A 19,921-nucleotide genomic window follows, 5' to 3' on the forward strand; every position below is an offset into this window, starting at 1 on the left:
ATTATTGTTATTATTATTATTATTATTATTGTTATTATTATTATTATTATTATTATTATTATTATTATTATTATTATTATTATTATTATTATTATGTTGTTGTTGTTGTTGTTGTTGTTGTTGTTGTTGTTGTTGTTGTTGTTGTTGTACAAATTTTCTCAAGTACCCGCGACAGATGAGTCCCTCTATCTCGTCCCGGAGATTATTACAATGTTCGGTACTATGACTGTGATCTCTATGGAAACTGTAATACAAGTTTTTGTTCATCTCGTTGGGGTTCCCTTTTAGGTGAGGTGGCCATTTTATGTACGGGGCGTCTTTGATCGTCATCAAGATCTCAGCCCGCTTCACGTTTAAGGGTGTGTAGTCCGTCTGAGCTACTAAGGGAGCTCGAAACGGCTGGCTTGGCTTCGTCTCCCGAGATAGATCTTTCCTCCTCCTGTCATCTGGGTTGGAGGGCTCGCCTTCCCTCTTCCTTTTCTCGATCCCGCTTTCGGTCCTTTGGTCGATCTCTTCCTCTGTTCTCATGAATTTATCTGCGAGCTTGAGGAATTCAGCTACAGTCGCAGGCTGGCTAACTACCATGTGCCGCTTGAACTCTTTGTGTGTCACTCATTTCTTGGCTGCCACAAGCTGCACCGCAGGGTCCAATCACGGTATCTGCAAGCACGCATCATTGAACTGCTTGATGTAGCCCAGGATGGACTCTCCTTTTCTCTGGACTACTATGAAGATGTTCTCCTCGGTTTTGAGGCACCGCTTGCTAGTAACGAAGTGCGCGGTGAAGACCTGCACAAACTGGGTCTAGCTTCTTATTGACCCGGGGGCCAGGTTCCTATACTAGGTGCGGGCCACCCCCCTGAAGGTGGTTGTGAAGGCCACGCACATGCATGATTCACTGGCCCTTGCTAGGTGCATTTGGGACTAGAAGGCATCGACGTGGTCGTCGGGGTCGAAGGACCCATCATACTTGTCTAAAGGGGGGAGTTTGAAATCTCTGGGCATGGGGACTGCAAGGAGTTCTAATGAGAGGGGGGAAGGGACTGAGAGAATAGGGGCAGCTTTTACCTTGTCCGAGCTTGTCTCTTCTTTACCTCGGAGTTTGGGCAGAACGCAGGTGGTAGTTCGGCGACTTCACCGACGTCTTCATTGCTGAGTGGGCCTGGTACTAGCGTTGCTGGCCTCGGTGTTGCTGAGCTCGATGGGCTCGGACTGTTGGTAGTCCGCCGCTAGGACACTGAATCGGTTCTCTGTGGGCGAGAGCTCAGACTTGGAGTGCCGAGGTGCTGACTTGGCGGGCAAGGTTCCCGACCCGTCGGTGAGCTGCGAGGCGGGGGTGATTTTTCTTTCCCTCTGGCCCGGGGATGAGGCCTGGCTCTTGAAGGGGTTCTGAAGTTGGGAGGCTTCTCCTCGGTGAAGGTGCCCGCCTTGAGGGGAGGGCTTAACCGGCTTTGGAGTAGGGTGCCGAGGTGGAAGTTGTGGTTGGTTCAGAGGCAGTTAGGGGAACTGCTGTTGATAGTGATACTGAGAGATGTGGTGCAGTACTTGGTGCTACTGGAGCTGATGTTGCTGGAACTGCTGCATTTGGGCTTGCATTGCCCACATGCACTGCATCAAGTCATCAAACTGGTTTTGGCTAGTCGCTAGGGGGACAACAGTTGGTTCGGTAAAGGTTGTCTCGACAGGGAGAGGAAGGGGGACGTTCATGGCGGGAAGATTCACGGGCGCCACTGTTCGTGGTGCATTCAGGCTGGGGATCCCATCCATTGGAAGGGGGATGGTGAACTGTCCAATGCACACCACGGGGACTTGAAGTTGTTCCCCGGTGGCGTTCATCTCCATGCTACGTCCGGCATTGCTGGAAGAAGCCATGGGTGTTGGGGTTTCTTGGAAAAAAAGGGGGTTATGAGAGTTTTAGAGGGAGGCTTTTAGAAGCGTTTCCCACAGACGGCGCCAATTGATGGAGCGCAATCCAGTCGGTCCTAGCTGTCAACGATCTTGCCTCTGACTAGAGCAAAAGGTGCTTGAAACGGGGAAGAACACGAGTAATCTCCGGGGAGGAACCCGATGAGAGTGCTCCGAAGCTCAAGTTAGTATCTTCTCAAAGGCAAGATAAAAAACCAGATGGCGCAAAGATATCACACATACCTCCTTCTTGGGGGGAAGAGAGCCTTTTATAACCACTTCACGCACTCACTCCCAAGCTTCGGAGCCATCTCTGTGACTGGAGGTGGCGGTGGCAGGTGGCCGTTGAAGTGCGGTTGTCAAGCGTCAGATCCTAAGTCAGTCAGGTGCACCGCCTCAGGATACAGACTCCTTTGGTGTCAGGTACGGTTGTTCAGTTCGGCGGCCTGGAGACGAAGTGCTGGAGTGGTGTGCGAGGTGAAGTCTTGAGTTCGGATAGAGGTGTGGCCCGAACTGCCCTGGGGTGGGCCAATTCGGGTTGTTGCTCTTTGCGCTCCTCGTAAGGCTCGGGGTCAAAGAGGGAGTTCGGACTCCTTTGGGGGAGCTCGGATTGCTGGTTCCTCCTCTCGAATCTCGCGCCTTGAGCGTACTGCCATGCCGAGCTGTTGCTTCTGCCACGTGTTGGATGGTCAAGAGGTCGGGCCAAATCTTCCTTCATCAGATAATATAGATCAATGTTGAAAATGTTGCTACCAGCAGTGGTACCAAACAAAACCAATGTTGTTTTTTAGAAAACGCATATGTGGTAGCACCAGTTCCAAACAAAAAATAAACACTTACAACTCCACATCCTCAAAAAATAGTGCGGTGTTCCCAACACCGATGCCAATCACCTACTAGAGTGTTGTTAACTTGTTGTGCTATGCCCAAGAAAGAATTACACCCTCTATAGGGGGAGATATAGGCATAAGGTTACATGCCAAAAGAAAAGGATAAATTGTTAAAACCTCCCCTGAAGTTTCTAGTTGTCAAAGAAACCTCCCCTAAACTTTGGTAATTGTAATCACTTTCCCTGAATTTTCTCACATAGTTGCATGTAGATCCCCTTTGTTAGAATCTTTCTAAAAAGAGGTATGAAAATGTTCAAAACACCCATGTGGTTGGTTACTCTTGACCAAAATGTTTATTTTCCAAATTTTCTCATATGAATCCCTAATCCAAACCCTTCTAATCTCTTTTCTGAAATTGATTTATTTTTCAAATTTGCCTTTCACATCAATCATAAGGCAAAGTTGTTTATAAAGTTACAACTTTAATATAACAAATATATATAATATTAAGATTTGTCCAAAAAAATTTCTTCAATTTTTTATTTTTTTATTTTTATCTATTTAATGTTTTAATATATAAATATGGCATGGGTTGATGTATTTGACCAAAATAGTTGAATTGCTTGCCTAGCACTTGAAAAATCGATTTCTTATTTAGAGATGGTTTTAAAAATATAGATTTTTATATTATTAAAATTATTGTTTATGGATATAATTATCGATATTTAATGACAACAAACAAAGATACCTTAAATATAGGATAATACAGGATTAAGTGAGAGAGAATGGGAAAGTTATATTCTAAGTTACAATTTCTGTGATGAAGGACCAAATTCAAAAAGGATATTTTAATCAAGAGAAAAAAAAAATGTCCATAAGACATTGGGAGTTATTTCCACTTTTTTTATGATAGTAGGGATTTATTTGAGTTTTCCTAGTGTGATCATGTTTATCCTAACTTTTCTAACATATCCATGTAACATATTCCAACATGCCATTTAGAGTTGAGTATTGTAAAACTGTACATCCATGCATTAAGGTCGGACGGCATTGTACACTCAATGTGCTGCAGTTTTCCATACTTTCTACCGGCACGGGTGCACCATCGTCACAGTTAGCCAACCGGTAAACATACATATTTGTACAAAAAGACTTGAAAGCGTATTTTGAATTGCCACACAGCCCAATGTTTTAAAAACTGATCAGAAGGCTGTCCTGTTTTTCCCTCAGTCACAGGTGAATAGTTTGATTGTCTAGGTCAAAAACAGGTTAACCCATAGATTGCCAAAAATTACCCAAAATAAAAAATGAGATTAACTCAATCTCACTGTCCAGCGTGAAATTATGACATCCATAAGTTTTCTTGTAAAGTTGCAATTTGTAACCCATAACCCGCTGATTGGGTCAAAAGTCAAAGGTTCAATCGCCTGGGTCAGGAGGTTGCTGATTAAATCAACGGTTTTTCAATAATTTTCAGCCTTTGATTAACCTAGATTAGAACAAGTTGCCTTCTTAAGTTCTTCTAAGCGATGTGGTTGGGTTGGGCCTAGAGAATGTGCTGAGCAGCGCAGTTTACTTGACATTTGTTGTTCATGTCAGCATCTCTCCTTTGAGATAAATTATTTATCTATCTTTTAAATTTTTTGTATTTTTTCCCTTTTCTTTTGTTTTAAAAATACAAAAAAAAAATAATTATTGTTTATCTTGATTAGATTAATAAAACTACACACTATTAGAGAGAGGCATTTAGATTTTTTGATGGCTTCTTAATTTAATGCATGCTATTATTGCATTTAAAAAAGACATTTAAGAGAGAGAGAGAGAGTAGTGATAAACTAATAATAATTACTGTATTTTAAAATTTATAGTATTAATAATAAATACAATATTTTTAACAATTAATAGTATTTTTATTAATTAACAGTATTAACCTTATTTATTAAAAATAATGTATTTACTAATTAACAGTATTTTTCAATAATTATCAGTATTTATTCAAAAATAGTATTAAATAAAGTATTTATTGATTAATATAATGTAAGTTTTAATTTATTAAAAAAACAGTATTAACAATTACAGTATTTATTAATTAATAGTAATTAAATAATTAGAGCATTTTATTAATTAACAGTATTAACTGTATTTAATTAATACAATATTTTTAATAATTACAGTATTATTAATTAAATAAAAATATTGATTAAAATACTGCATTTATTAATTAACAGTATTTTTAATTAATATAGTACTTTTAATAATTACAACATTTTTAATAATTACAATATTTTAATTAATTAACATTATTTGTTAAAAATTATGTATTTTTTATTAACAGTAATCTTAATAATTACAGTATTAATAATTAACCATATTTTACAGTATTTCCAATAATTACAGTATTTATTAATTGACACTGTTTACTAAAATACTATATTTATTACAAAAATATTAATATTTTTATTAAGTAATTAATTAACAGTTTTTTGAATTGTTAATTAATGTAAGTTATAATTTAAATTGTATTTTAAATATTATTTAAATTATACTTGAAACTGTAAGTAATATAATTAAATTTTAAACTACAATTAAAAGTAATTATATTTAAATATAATTTAAGCTATAAATAGCAGAAATTTACATTTAATGAACATAAATTAGACAAAAAATAACCAAAAATGGATTAATATGATTTCTAGTAAATTTGATAAATTAACAAAAATTAAAAAAATATAACCATTAAAATTAATTTTTGAAAATATGTACTAATTATCAATAATCTTCAAGAAATAAATGTAATTAGTTCATAATGTATTTAAAACACATTTGTTTTTTTGTATAAATTATAAATTATATAATTTAACATTATAATCCTTGCCTGTGATATTAGTTCATATTGTTACAATGGAAACTAGAAAAAAATGTGATTACTATTATGTATTTTAATTATTACACTTTCACTCAACAAAGCCCGTGCATCGCACGGTTCCCCGTTAGTAAATCATTAAATCTGCGTACATAGTAAAAAGTGACAAATAATGGTTATTGTGCCCAAACAAGTTTTATGCAAGATTATTACCAAATCCAAGGCTGAAAAAAGTCAAAAGCTAAAATCAGTATTTAAATTTCAGAGAAACAAGTACATGGGATTAATGCCCAGCATTTCCATGCATTGATTATCAAAGCCACTAAGAACTGCATGTCCCAGAAAATTTTATCCCTGAATGCTGTTTGAGATGATTGGATAATAATGCTTTGCTTATCATGGAAATATGCATCATACAAATACATAAGAGGAAATAAGCTTTGTCTTCAACTCTCTCTCTTTAGAAACCCTCTGCAAGTGCAAAAACTCGACCAGCCAAAGGTGCACGCAGTGAAGAAACAGCTGACTGAATTTCCTAATAGATTGTAACCATGAAAGACCACAATTATGATAAGAGTATAGATTATAAGGGCCATTTACAGGGACATGAGACTAATACCACCTTTAGACCAAAAACTAGACAGTCCCACTGTCTAATTGATCTGGAATGTTTTATCAGGAAAACACCTCTTGGATGTGGCACAAGCCCAAGGCCAACTTGAGGATTTTATCCTTCCATTTTACAGATAAAATTTGTAGTTTGAATATCTGAATGTAATCAACTAATATCAAAAAGGAGAAAAAAGGAGATGATCAGAGCTCAAGGTTACATTAGGATTTGGTATATACCACATTCAAGGGGCTTTCGCCCTGTCTTAAGAAATGAATATGTGGGATAAATGGCCAGAGAGGTAGGGTCCATGATGAATAAAGAAACAAATTTAGCAATCTAATAGAAACTTACATCTGCTTGGTAACGAGCTGAGAAGTGGATTAGAAGAATAGCTCGGTTCTCAAACTTATCTGCATAGCTAACTATCTGCAAATTAAACAGAACACGTTAAAAGTCCAAGATGCAGATTGCCCTACTCCATCTAAGATGCAAAATACAAAAGGGTTCTGTTATCTGGTTCGGAGAATTAACCTCAGACAAATGAGTGTGACCATAATCTCTTGCATTATCTACTGTCATTGAATTGTCTACAAAGGTACTCTGCATGAGAAGGAAAACTGTTTTCAGCATATGATCTTGTCATTTATAGTGCTCTCTATGTATATAATCTTCAGGTTTATAGTCACCATGGGACTAGGATGTAATTTTTGATAGTAAGGGTGGACCTGCATTGCATTCAATAACCCCTCATTGTTATTCACAATATAATACGATTACATTAACAATCCATTATTGTTTAGCTTGCATCACAGTTTTATGGATGGCTTGGGTTGAGCTTTTGCGAAAATTCAAATTGGCCTTGCCCAAAGCCTGATTGCCCAAGCCTGAAGCAGTGTCAAATGTTCATGGTCCGAGCCTGAAGCCCAGCCCATGAACAGGTCTACATGACAGTATGATTTCTTCTGGGTGTTATCTTTTCATTTTAAATTTCTGCATCCTAACACCAACTGATGGCCTGATGAGTGGGTTATTTGGTATGGTCACTGGCTTGTTCCAGCATAGACTTAGGATTGAACACTGCTGCCACCAGGGTTTTGGGGTGGGGTGGGGTGGGAGGTAGCTTTGGGTGGTGGCAATAAATATTAGCTGTACATGGAAAGAGACAAAATGTACACCATCTCTGATGTGGACGCCCGCAGCAGCAGCAGTAATTTAGTGTTCTCAGCAGCAGCAATTTAGTGTTCTCATCCTATCTTATCTATTCAGTATTCTTGTCTTATCTGCTTTCAGTAGTAGGGATTAGTAAGAGTCTTATCTATTCAGTGTTCTTATCTTATCGGTTCAGTAGTATGGATTAGTAGGGAGTCTTATCTTATCTTATCAGTTCAGTAGGATAGATTAAAGGAGTCTTATCTTATCTAATCTTATCAGTTCAGTAGGATAGATTAGTAGGGAGTCTTCCTAATTAGCAAAGAGTCTTCCTAAAAGTAGGATTCTTATCTCTTGTAATCTCCTATTTAAGAAGCTGAGAATATTGAATAAGATCATCGAAAATTTCAGTCAAGAAAGAGAGCAGAGGAAAGTTTGGTGATCTCTTGAACAAATCACCATTAAGGCGCCAAGATAGGTTCTTCAAGAAAAGAGAGGAACAAGGGAAAACAGGAGGTTTTCCCCGTGGACTGACCCGTGACGAGATCCTATTCCATGCGCCCATAACATTTGCTATCAGAGCAAGGCGTCATGGGTGACCTTGAGCAATTGACGTCTAGGGTTCATGATCTGGAGCACAAACTCGTGGAAAACAGCAAGGGGATGCGCAAGATCAAGGACGACGTTCGAGAATTAAGGTGCCTGATGGAGTTGTACTTTTCCAGCAAGGAAAGAAACCCAGAAGGGGCTGCAACCACAACCGGCCGCCGGCCAGACATGGCAAAATCGTCCAGCGAACAGCAGGTCATTGCCCTAGCGCAGGTTAGCAACACCCAGAATGTTCCGATTAAGCAAGAATCCGGTGTCGTCGAGGATTCCATCAACGAGAGTTCAAAGAAGAATAAGAGCAACTACTCCAAGGTCGTCATCACTGGTGAAGGAGCTTGTATGCCTCATGTTGCGGCTGCAAATGTTGCAAAAGAGTGTTTGTTAGCTGCAGTCAGATCAAATCCTAGGGCTGCACATATCTGGGTGAATCTTGCTAATGCATACTATTTGGTTGGTGATCATAGAAGTGCTGGAAAGTGTCTGGAGAAGGCAGCAAAGCTGGAGCCTAATTGCATGTCAACTCGATGTGCTGTTGCGCTTCATCGTATCAAGGATGCAGAAAGGTCTCAAGATCCCACTAAACAACTTTCATGGGCTGCGAATGAAATGGCTTCAATACTCGAAGAAGGGGACTCTACAACAATTGAGCTTCAGATAGCATGAACAGGACTTGCCATGGTTCACAAGGCTCAGCATGAAATTGCAGCAACGTTTGAAACTGGACATAATGATTTGACGGAAGTGGAAGAGCAAGCTCTGTACACACTAAAACGGGCAATAGAAAAGGATCCAGATGATGCAGTTCAGTGGCAGTTGCCTGCGGCAAAGAATGCAGCTACGCATGGTCAAATCTTGGTATCTCACTGCAGCTGTCTGAGGATGAACCCTCTTCATTGGAACCCGATCCAGGATGAAATTGCAGCAACGTTTGAAACTGGACATAATGATTTGACGGAAGTGGAAGAGCAAGCTCTGTACACACTAAAACAGGCAATAGAAGAGGATCCAGATGATGCAGTTCAGTGGCAGTTGCCTGCGGCAAAGAATGCAGCTACGCATGGTCAAATCTTGGTATCTCACTGCATCTGTCTGAGGATGAACCCTCTTCATTGGAACCCGATCTAGGAGGGAAAAATCATTCCACCTATCAGGGATTCCTTTGACTATGTTTCAAGACACCCATCCTGAATTCGAGCTTGAGGACAAGCTCGTAGTCCAGGAGGGGAGTAATGATGCGGACGCCGGCAGCAGTAGCAGTAATTTAGTGTTCTCAGCAGCAGCAATTTAGTGTTCTCATCCTATTTTATCTATTCAGTATTCTTGCCTTATCTGCTTTCAGTAGTAAGGATTAGTAAGAGTCTTATATATTCAGTGTTCTTATCTTATCAGTTCAGTAGTATGGATTAGTAGGGAGTCTTATCTTATCTTATCAGTTCAGTAGGATAGATTAGTAGGGAGTCTTCCTAATTAGCAAGGAGTCCTCCTAAAAGTATGACTCATATCTCTTGTAATCTCCTATTTAAGGAGCTGAGAATATTGAATAAGATCATCAATAATTTCAGTCAAGAAAGAAAGCAGAGGAGAGTTTGGTGATCTCTTGAACAAATCACCATTAAGGCACCAAGATAGGTTCCTCAAGAAAAGGGAGGAACAAGGGAAAACAGGAGGTTTTCCCCGTGGACCGACCCGTGACGAGATCCTATTCCGTGGGCCCATAACAATCTCTTATTCTAAAACAAAAACATCATAAAAAACAATCCCCTCCCAATAGGAACAGAGACGATTAAATTACAGATGCTGCATCTCTTTATAGCATTTAGCCCACCCCATTATGTTCAGTTCTCATTTACCAAGAATTGTCTCCATTGGATGCTCAATGTTTTCGAAGGCCCTGCTGTTATGTTCCTTAAACATGGACCGGCAAATAGCAAGGGCACAAGCTTCCAAAGCATACAGCCTCTCTTACTGTAACCTGGAGCTGGCCAGGATGAAATCAAACTCTGTAACTCAAAATCACCAAAGGAACAGATGCTCTGTGATTCATTGCCACTGCCACAAAAGGCCACAAATGGTATCCACAGTCATGCCTCTGCTGCTAGATGAGCTTCAGTAGGTGTTATGCCCTAGATACCAGTCCATAAGAAGAAAGTCACCTACATGGGGACTTTCAGATTCCAGATCCACTTCCAGAGGACAAGAGCAACCTCGAAATTAATTAAAGAATTATAGCAGGATTTCACAGAGAAGATGCCTCACTTTTTCCACTTTCCACCACCATTCACCCATAACCGATGCCTTGAGGAGAATTCTAGACACCTCCAGCAAGAGAGAAATTTTTAGCTTCCCAGTCTTGAATATTCCTTTGTAACCTTGGGAGTTGGGACCCAAACAGGAGAATCACCTAGGATCTCATAAGAATCATGGAAAGCAACTTCTTTGTTGAAAGCAATGTTGAATGGGTCCAGAAGAAAGGATCTTTTATGTTGGATTGAAGTCTTTGTATGTATGAGTATTCGGCTGATAAGAGTTCTTATTAGCCTATACTTAAGTTTAAGTTGTCCTGTACTGGGCCTTTGTTAATGGGCCTAATCCTGTTTAATGTTTTAAGTTGTCTGGGTGTCCCATCACTAATCAGGGGCATTCTAGTAACTTCCTGTATCATTGTACTACATCATAATATAAATAATAGTATTGTCGACTGAACAGTGCAGTTCGACATTCCAGCATCTCTTCTTCTTCTTCTCTTTTCTGCTACTTCGGCTACAGTAATTTAGCTTTCATTTTAGAGGATATTCAATAAGAAGAAATATTGGAGAACTAATAAAAAAAAAGAAATATTGGAGAGCATCAAAGTTAAAGTTGCACAATGGGTGAAGACACTATAGGTATTCCATTCTTTTTCAGTAAATGATTGGGCAAGTGGCAAATTCTTCCACAGTAAAAAAAAAAAGGGTGGTGACGGAGTGGAAACCTCCTGCCAATAATAAGATAAAGCTGAACTTTGATGGGAACTCTTTGGGCAATCTAGGCATGGCAAGTATTGGAGGAGCAAGGTTTTAAAAACTGACCAGAAATGGAACCGTTCTAGCTACCGGTTTCCTGATCAGCAGTTCGACCGTCCAGGTCAAACGGTTCGGACGGTTTGCTATCAGGGCAAATATTTTATGAGTTATGAGATTTGAGAAAGGAGAGAAAGTGATGTTGTCGGCTGAGAAAGAAAAAAAGAAAGAAATGAGAGGAAAAAAGAAAAGAAGAGAAAGGAAAGGAAGGAGGGAAGGAGGGAAGAAGAAGGAAGAGGAGGGAGGTTTGACGCTCACCGGCAACGATAATGGCAACGGCTACGGCGGCAACAGACTCTGAGTTCTCAGATCTGAGATCTTTCTTCTTCTTCTTCTTCTTCTTCTTCTTCTTCTTCAGATCTGAAACACAAATTCTCTCCTGCAACTTTATACTGTGAACCTCTGTCCGGATCAAACGAGTCGACGGTTCAACCATCCAGGTCAGCGGTTTTTTGACAAAGTTAATGGTTTTTGACCCATGAACGGGTTAGGGGTGAAACGGAACCGGTTGCTTGGACAGTTTCCGGGCCAAACGGTCCGACCATCCGGGTCAACGACGGTTCAAAAACATTGTGGAGGAGTATAGGCAAGGTGGTAGCATTGTATTCAGGCCTAGTGGGACATGGGGACTCACTGAAAGCTGAGCTTCTGGCACTATTACAAGAGGTGTGATTAGCTAAGCAAATGGAGCTGCAACAGGTGGAATTTGAAGGGGATTCAAAACTAGTCATTTCTTGGATGCCTCCGCGTTTTAAAACATTGCTACCAAATTCCAATAACAGAAGAGAAGAAGATTAGTAAGTCATGTGTGGCTTTCTCCACTTGCATTACACAACTGCGTGGAGATAAGCACCAGCATGTCTTTTATTCTAAAGAGTTTCACAAGTGTTAATTTTCTAGTGTTTTCTCCTTCGCTCCTTGCATTGAGTTGGGTGTCTCCTAATTTTGTAATAGAATCATTGCAAAGCTGTTGGAAGCCTAGGTAAGGAAGGAATGCCTAAAGATATAGACCTGCAGCAGTTCTTTGGACTATTTAGATAGAACGGAACTCCAGAACTTTTGAGGAGAAATGTTCTCAAGAGACTGCAAGTTGATAAAATGCTTATAATGTTCCCTATCAGAAGCACATGTATCAGAAAAGTGTTTCCTACTAGAAGCCATTCTCAGCACATTTGTACTTGAGCTGATTGATTGATCTTAAATTTGTTTTTGTGGAAGAGCCCCTTGTTATAAGGTGCACAGTAACTGTATAGCTTAGGGGTTTTCAAATTTGATCCCCCTTTTTTTAATGAATATATTCCTCATGAATTGAAAGAAAGGGTAACAAATGGCAAGGTAGCAAGAGTAAGAGATCAATAGAATACAAAATTGACAAAGAACAGGAGAATGACATGATAACCTCCATTACAAGAATCTTTGATCTCAAAACATCAATGTTGCTTGGGTCGATTATGAAGTCTGACATAGTGTCCCCTGTAAAGGCAATTTCAGGTGAAGTCACCGTGTATGTGATCTGCCAATATGTAGATGAAACCCATTAAAAACCAAGGGCCCAAAACAACATCAAAATAAAAACAAAAGTTGCAAAATAAATCACAAATAAAATTAGTGAATTGTATTCTAAAATATAAAATATGTCAGTGTAATGTGTTTTGTGTAAATTCAAGTGCCAAGACAGACCTCCACACCTGATAACTTCAAATTTTTTATCTCATTTCCAGAAAGGCCAATATACTCCTCCTTAAGTTTCTGTTTTACAGAGTAAATTATATAACCCTGCCATAAATTGAGGGAGATGTGTTACTACATAAGGTATAAAGAAAGGCATAATTTTACTTATAACCAGATAAAATGAGGAATCAGAGCATACAATTTCTTTTTGTTTTTTCTACAAAGAAAAATCATTTTATTAATATAACCCGAAGTTAAATAGTCTACAAGGCTGAGAGCATAGCCATGCTACCCCTCCTTAAAAATTACAATTTTACTTATTTTCCCAAAACATATGATTTCTATGCATCCCTTATTTAGCTAAACTATCATTCCAACTGGATAAGGCATGGATAATGATCACGATGATAATCATTCCAACTGTTATCCGATCTTGTAACCCATTAAATTTTCGCCTGCAATTTCTTGTCAGCCACCTTATTTTCTTCCGCTCATTTCCAAACTTCTAAAGAGCCTTGTCATCATTCTTCAACCAGCTAATTATTACCTTAGCATCCTCTTCCATACCAAGTTTCTCGATGTTCAATTCACTATCTCATTTCCAAACTTCCTTCATCCCTTTTAACTCCTTCCACCCCTGAGGGTCCTGGATTCCCCAAGCTACTACCAACAAAGTTCAGCTTCAAAAAACCATTCTCTAGGGGTTCCCAGACTCTCATAGCCTTTGCCTTTTTGTTGAAGAAGCAGCCACCTCCCCCCACTTTCTTACAATACCATCAATTGAGAAAGGATTAGAAGTCTCCAAAGTGGATAAGAAGGTCATCTAATGGGTTAGCTGATACCTTAGCAAAACAAGGGACTGTTCGGGAGAATATGTTCTGGGCAGTGCTGTAATCACAAAATGTATTTGTGGTCAACACCCTCTACTAAGGGTTGACAGTTGTACTTTGAAATTCTTTATTTAATGAAGTTACTGTTTCCAATAAAAAAAAAAATCTCCAAAGGTTTTATCAAAGCACTGCTCCAATCTTTATACATTCAATTATAGCCTCTATGGTTCTTTTTTTTTTTCTTTGTAGATTCCTGCATCCTTTCTTCCCAAACTGACTATAATATAGCAGCCCTTGTACACCTCCACATTGATCTTCCCCTTTTTTCTGCTTTGCCCCAATAAATCCATAGAGAACAAGTCTATTATACAAGCTAGGGTAACCCACCTGCAACCAAAAATCAGAGCATACAATTATAACCAGTATTACCTGACTTGGGATGGCATGATATGTCTTGAATGCCTTTACTTTAAGGTCCTTTCTTAATTGAAACTCTTCCCCTGCACAATAAAATTAGAAAAACTTCATATGTGAATGTAGGGAGGCAAACAAATAAAATGACAAATATAAATTAACCAAAGGAAGGGACCTTACCAACATTCAAGCTAATTAGATTGTGCTTTAGTTCTGATTGGTCCATTGCCCTGTGCACCTCGAATAGCCTTTCTACATTTTCTTTTATTGCTGTAGGCACAATAATTGTTGGGGGCCTCATCTTGTACAAGCCTCGTGTGGCAACATACATGGGCAAGCCTCCCTGACATTTACACACAAAAAATGATGATGATATTCTACCCAATTAACTTATCACTGTCACCTATGTGAATCCTCATTTTGCTGATAAATAATGCTGCAACAGGGAGCATCTGATTTCGCCTATCATTATGAGAAAGTAGAAAAAAAAAGGGAACTAAAACAGCTTTCTATAAAAAATGAAATGAAAGAAAACATTACATGGGTAGAGAAGTACCCTGACCTGAAGAAGATGAAGCAACCAATCCTTGGCAAGGGAATTCACCAATATGGGAATTACAAGATGTTCATTTGGGATGTCACAGCCCAAAAGACCCAGACGACATGGTAGAGATCCCAAAGTTTGTTTTCAATCTCCATTATATAAAAAACTAGCCCTGGTATTCCTGGAACCCTTAAATAACAAAATGATGGTAAGGTTTCTGGTTGCCAATACACAAAACTGCCAAACTTCAGCTTCACAGCAACCATGGTGATGGTTCTGCATCAATTGCCAATCAACAAATCTTCACACTCCTATTGATTAAGGTATGAATAAGAAGTCTTACAAGTAAAAGTTTTGTTAGGATATTGATCTTAGAATCTAGTTTCTTGGAGTTCCACTTTTGGTAATCACAAAAACATTTAAAACAGTATATTAATTGCACCAATTGTTCTTTTCTAAGAGGTATTTCCACTTTGCAACTCATTCACACAAAGTTATGAATAGTCCAACTAGAGTGAGGGATGTTCTGTATTAAGGTTTGGGAATGCTAGGGTAAATAGGTAATTTGCACCTTTTGTTATATTATAAGGTTTATGTACAGCCATTACTGCCATAGATCCTATCCCAACTCCTCGGAAAGGATTATGTACTCTTTTAAATAAACATGCTTTGACCTTGTTACTAATTAAAAATACTCCCGGATCTCATAGAATAAACTGAGCTCACCAATTGAGGTTCACAACATGATAAATGGAATCCTACTAAAGAAGAAAATGGAGTTGATTTGAATAGATTTCTGGGATTTTTTTGATCATTTTTTTAATTCATATATTTACTGGAAATTCCAGAATCATTAATACTTTATTAAAATTCTAATTTCTAAATAAGCTTTTTCTAACTGCATAAGAGAGTAGTGTACTTACCAATCAACGGGAAAGACAGACAGACAGACAGACAGAGATGTACTGTTTACTGTACAGCAGATTGTTTCTTAATCATTGGTTTTTTCCCAAAAACTGTCACTAGTTGTAGATAAAGAAAACAAGTTATATTCTGACACTTAAAGTGGAAGGATAACCATATAATAACAATAATATTGCTGATACAATAGCACTGGAAATGGCTAAAAACATTCACCCATTCTGTGACTTATAAATTCAAATTTACTATAGCTCAAACAAACTCTTAGAAAAAATAACAAAGATATACAAACTATTAGACTTTTTGGAATTTTATTTTGACTTAGACATTGTGTTTTAAAATTTAACTATAGTGCAAGAAGTTTAAGAAAACATATAGAGCTATGAAGAAAAAACATACAAAGATATAAGCAATTAGATAGATACAACATTTCTGAGAAAAAGGTAGTTAATATTTTAATTCTGTGCAGTAAGGTCTCCCTTTAAAGGGGGGGAAAAAAAACAAAACCATCTCCAGTTAGGGTTTGTCTGAAATCTTAATTTCAGTAACCAATCCATTGAGAACTACAAGAGATAAGGAGAAAAGGGAAAGGAAGCTGGAAAAGGGAAAAGAAATATAAGATAGGTGGTCTAAAAGAGTTTATCTTGTACTTACGTCACAAAGCCTGAATTTGATTGTTTTTATTTATAAAGTTTGAATAGTGAAAATGTATCTGAGATTCAACCTTGGAATTGCTAGTATTGACTTCTAGAAAAAAAAATAATAAGAGAAATAAAAGAGAAACATGGAGTGTTTGATGATAAGTTATGACATTGTTGATACAATTAACCAAACCGAAGTGAATGAGAAAAAATGCAGATCAAGTAGATTGATGGACAAAATAAAGATTTGCAAAGAGAATTTATATGATAGCTGTCATGCATTGCCTTCTAATCAAAAACTTACTAACATCATGTCTACAATTGAGTCAACAATTTCAACTTTGTCCAGCCAAATGAAAACAAACCACCAAAGTACTCACAATGTGATCCATGTGACCATGGGAGATGAAAAGGAATTCCTGAGAAATGGCTCGTTGAGGGCATCTCCCAATGTCAAAGGCAATCTTCAATGTGGGGAATATTACGCATGTCTCTTGTCCTCCGATAGACAGACCCTCTACAGGGTACCCTTCTATCATGATGCCTTTTTTCTTTTTTGATTGTGCAGTGGTTTCAGGATTTTCTCCTAAGCCATTCCCTCTTCTCCCCTTCGTATCCATCAGCTATCTCTGGATATGGTTTTGAATTTTTAATTACCAAGGCCTGCCAATGAAGTAGAAATCAGTTGCTACATCCTGGAATTCCGTGGGATAAAAATACAGAGCAGGGTTTCATGAGTACACAGTATTACAATTCACAGACATATGACTGACACACAATTAGACATCGTTGAAAATAAAAAAGTAAATTACTGGAACCTACCCTGTACTTTGGTGGGTGTGGCATTTAGCCCCCTGTACATTGTCAGACTCAGACCGGATACAATGGTTGAACCAGTGGCTCAGTGACCCAATTCCTTATCTGTATCCTGGTTAACCTACAGTTGTCCCAGTCAGAAGGAACTAACCACCCTGTTAACTGGTAAAATCGTGATGAGCTTCCAGTGTTCTATCCAGTCCAAGTATAACAGCAATGCTTTATAGTTTCTTATACAACAAATTACCCTTTCCATCACCATGGTATTTACCCATGTTTGTGAGACATTTCTAAAATCCTACAATGCCTTTCTCTTGCTTTAAAAGATAGTTTTGTTATTTTCCCATTTAATATCACCACAAAAGATATTTTTTTATCATGATCTTTCAACCAAAGATCTAAACAACTGAACTCATGTCACAAGATCAGTCAACTAATATTGAAAACCCAATTGATGTGCAATGTTTTCAAGTAATCTAGGCCATGGATGGAACACAAAACTCCTATTTGTTCAAGTTGGTTTATTATTGGAAACAGGTTTGTGTTAGGCTACACTTACAAAATCTCTTTTATATGGGAATAAAATATTTGACAGTTATTTAGTATTTTTAATGAAAAGCTAAAGCAGAAGTATATAACAACAACAACAATAATAGGAAGCAATTTTATATAATCATGACCCAGGTTACATGAAAAAAATTGCACCTCAATTGGATTTCTAATATTAGTTGGCTGATCTTGAGAGCTGAGACATGAGTTCAATTGTCTAGATTTCTGGTTAAAAGATCATGATAAAAAATAATATGTTTTTTTGGTAATAGTAAATGGGGAAACAACAAAAATATCTTGCAAAAGAATTATAGGATTTTAGAAATGTCTCACAAACATGGGTAAATACCATGATGACGGAAAGCATCATTTGTCATATACAAAGCTATGAAGCAATGTTGTCAGACTCAGAATACATATAAAACTGGAATGCTTATCACAATTTTACCGGTTAACTGGGCAGTTAGTTCATTCTGATTGTGAAAACTATCAATTAACCAGGACCACAACTGGGTCACCAGGTGACAGGTTCAACCATCAGGTCCTGTCTGAGTCTGACAAAGTATTTGAAATAAAGAAGAAAAAGTGGTTGGTTTCTGGTAATATGGGGAAAGTAGAACTGATCATCTACTTTTAAGCCTCTCTTTTTCAATGATTTTCCAGGTTTGACTTTCAACCATTTTCTGTACTAACTGGAACATCATTATTTCTTTTCATCTCTGTCATGTGAATGGCTGTATATGTTGTATCAGTGTTTCATAAAGCTTATGAGGCTTACAACTTGAGGCCCTCTAGGAAAGGCACAAGGCATAGTTGTCAAGGTGCCAACACGAAGCTAAGCAATGAGTTTCGATTAAAAAATATTCTAGATCCTATGTTAACCCCTTAGTTTTTACATAGCATAATGGGCATTTATATTGAAAAAAGAAAAGCAATTATCTTTCCAAGTAACAAGAAATTTCATGCCAAAACATAGAAAAGTCTCATATATTTAAGAGAATGGGCGTTTTAAATCTATTGATATCAAAATCCCGGACAGAGCATTGTAATGAAATAAAAATTTAATAGAGCACAGAGAAATCGCAGACCAAAAACAGTTATCAAATCAACCAATTAAACAAAAAAAAATCACTGATCTAAATATGAAACTCATGGAAAATTCGGATTTTTGAAGTGGAGATGACGAACCAGATCGGATAACACATTGTTATACTCTTATGTTTCTATCTCAATGGCTCAAGCTTCGCTCCATATGGCGATTTTCAGCTCAATAGCGCCTTCTTACTGGAAAAACTAGAAATAAAAAAGAAATTGTTATGAAGGTTATACCAAAAAATCAATGCAAAAGAAAAGAGTGAAAGGGAAGGAGCCGCTGTTTCCTTGGCAGGATACAAGGTCCGCGGGACTGCTTCAGAGAGAGAGTGTGTCTATGTTCTCGGCGGCTAGAGAGAATTTGAGCGGAGAACAGGGAGGCATAGAAAAGGTTAGGGCAGCGTTCCTACCTACCATAAGCCGCTAGAAAGAGTGTAAGGGGAGCCACTGTTCTCGATGGCGTAGCCGCAGAGAAGGAGTGAATGTGGGGACATAGCCATTGTTTTCAATAAGAGAAGGAACCCTTGTCTGTGCCTCAGAAAAGAAGGGGAAGAAGGAGGCGAGCGCCTATTAAGAGGGGCTAGAGCCCTTGTCTCAGTTGTCAGTTGTGTGTGCCTTTAGAGAAGAAGGAGAATAGGCAAAGCTCCTGTTTTGTCCAAGAAGAAGAAGAAAACAAGCAAGAAAAAAATAATAATATCATACCTACGTGACTGTAACTTTTCAGTCCTCTTATTGATCGATTATCTATCTCGGCTCAAAACTTCGAGCAGTCGGCACTCGGCAGCAATGGCTTCTTGTGTTCTATCATAAGACGATGGGTAAAACATAAAAACTTCCCCTGAATTTTCTGACAATCATATAAATCTCTCCTGTCTTTTGATTTTAATAGAAACCTCCCCTATAGTTTTCAAAAAACATACAATTTCCTCCCTTCCCTTATCTTTCATTCTTTCCAAGCTGAAAAGACTGATGTTATGCATTTTTTATTTTAATTAAAGAAAAGCCTCAATAAAGTGAAAATAAACTGGATGGTTGGAAAGGAAAAACCTTGTCCCTACGGGAAGAATAACTTTGCAAAATAATAAACGTTTTGTTCTCACAAAATGGGAAAATTTTTGTTTGGATAAAAGAAGGGAGAGGTCTGGGCCTAAGAAGAATGGGCCAGGTAAAACAGGCAAATCTAATGAAGCTAGGCTGGAAAATTATAACAAAACACAATAACCTATGGATCCAAGTTATTAAAAGATTTTTTTTTATAATAAAACTAATAATTGCTCAGCCAACAAAAAGAGTGGATACGAAAAGGTTTGATGTGGAGGATTGGGGATGGAGAAAGGTGCAAATTCTGGTTGGATAATTGGGTCCATCTCAAACCAACACATGGATTGTCCAAGGGCCCCCTTGGCACGTACGAC

At 38.0% G+C, this 19,921-nt stretch overlaps 1 protein-coding gene across 12 annotated transcripts; it reads right to left on the bottom strand.

Annotated features, from left to right (window-relative positions):
- Positions 1-5,823: 5,823 nt before the first annotated feature.
- On the bottom strand, positions 5,824-19,345 carry TRZ1 (tRNAse Z1). Of its 12 annotated transcripts, none has more exons than XM_088980787.1 (10): positions 19,209-19,345; positions 18,603-18,707; positions 16,430-16,712; positions 14,124-14,286; positions 13,959-14,029; positions 12,709-12,804; positions 12,428-12,541; positions 6,743-6,811; positions 6,563-6,637; positions 5,824-6,133 (listed from the first exon to the last, which is right to left on the bottom strand). In XM_088980787.1, the coding sequence occupies exons 3-10, from the start codon at positions 16,667-16,669 to the stop codon at positions 6,059-6,061; spliced, it is 903 nt and encodes a 300-aa protein (XP_088836913.1). In that variant the 5' UTR covers positions 16,670-16,712; positions 18,603-18,707; positions 19,209-19,345; the 3' UTR covers positions 5,824-6,058. The 12 variants fall into 12 exon arrangements, with proteins under 12 accessions (XP_088836913.1, XP_088836918.1, XP_088836914.1 ...); XM_088980792.1 differs by having other exon boundaries at positions 12,437-12,541; positions 19,209-19,342; XM_088980788.1 differs by having other exon boundaries at positions 18,603-18,698; positions 19,209-19,333.
- Between the last annotated feature and the right edge of the window lie 576 nt (positions 19,346-19,921).

This window comes from Nelumbo lutea, chromosome 3 (assembly GCF_056320005.1).
Source record: "Nelumbo lutea isolate HS-2025 chromosome 3, American lotus-T2T, whole genome shotgun sequence".
In the NCBI taxonomy this organism is placed as follows: Eukaryota; Viridiplantae; Streptophyta; class Magnoliopsida; order Proteales; family Nelumbonaceae; genus Nelumbo; species Nelumbo lutea.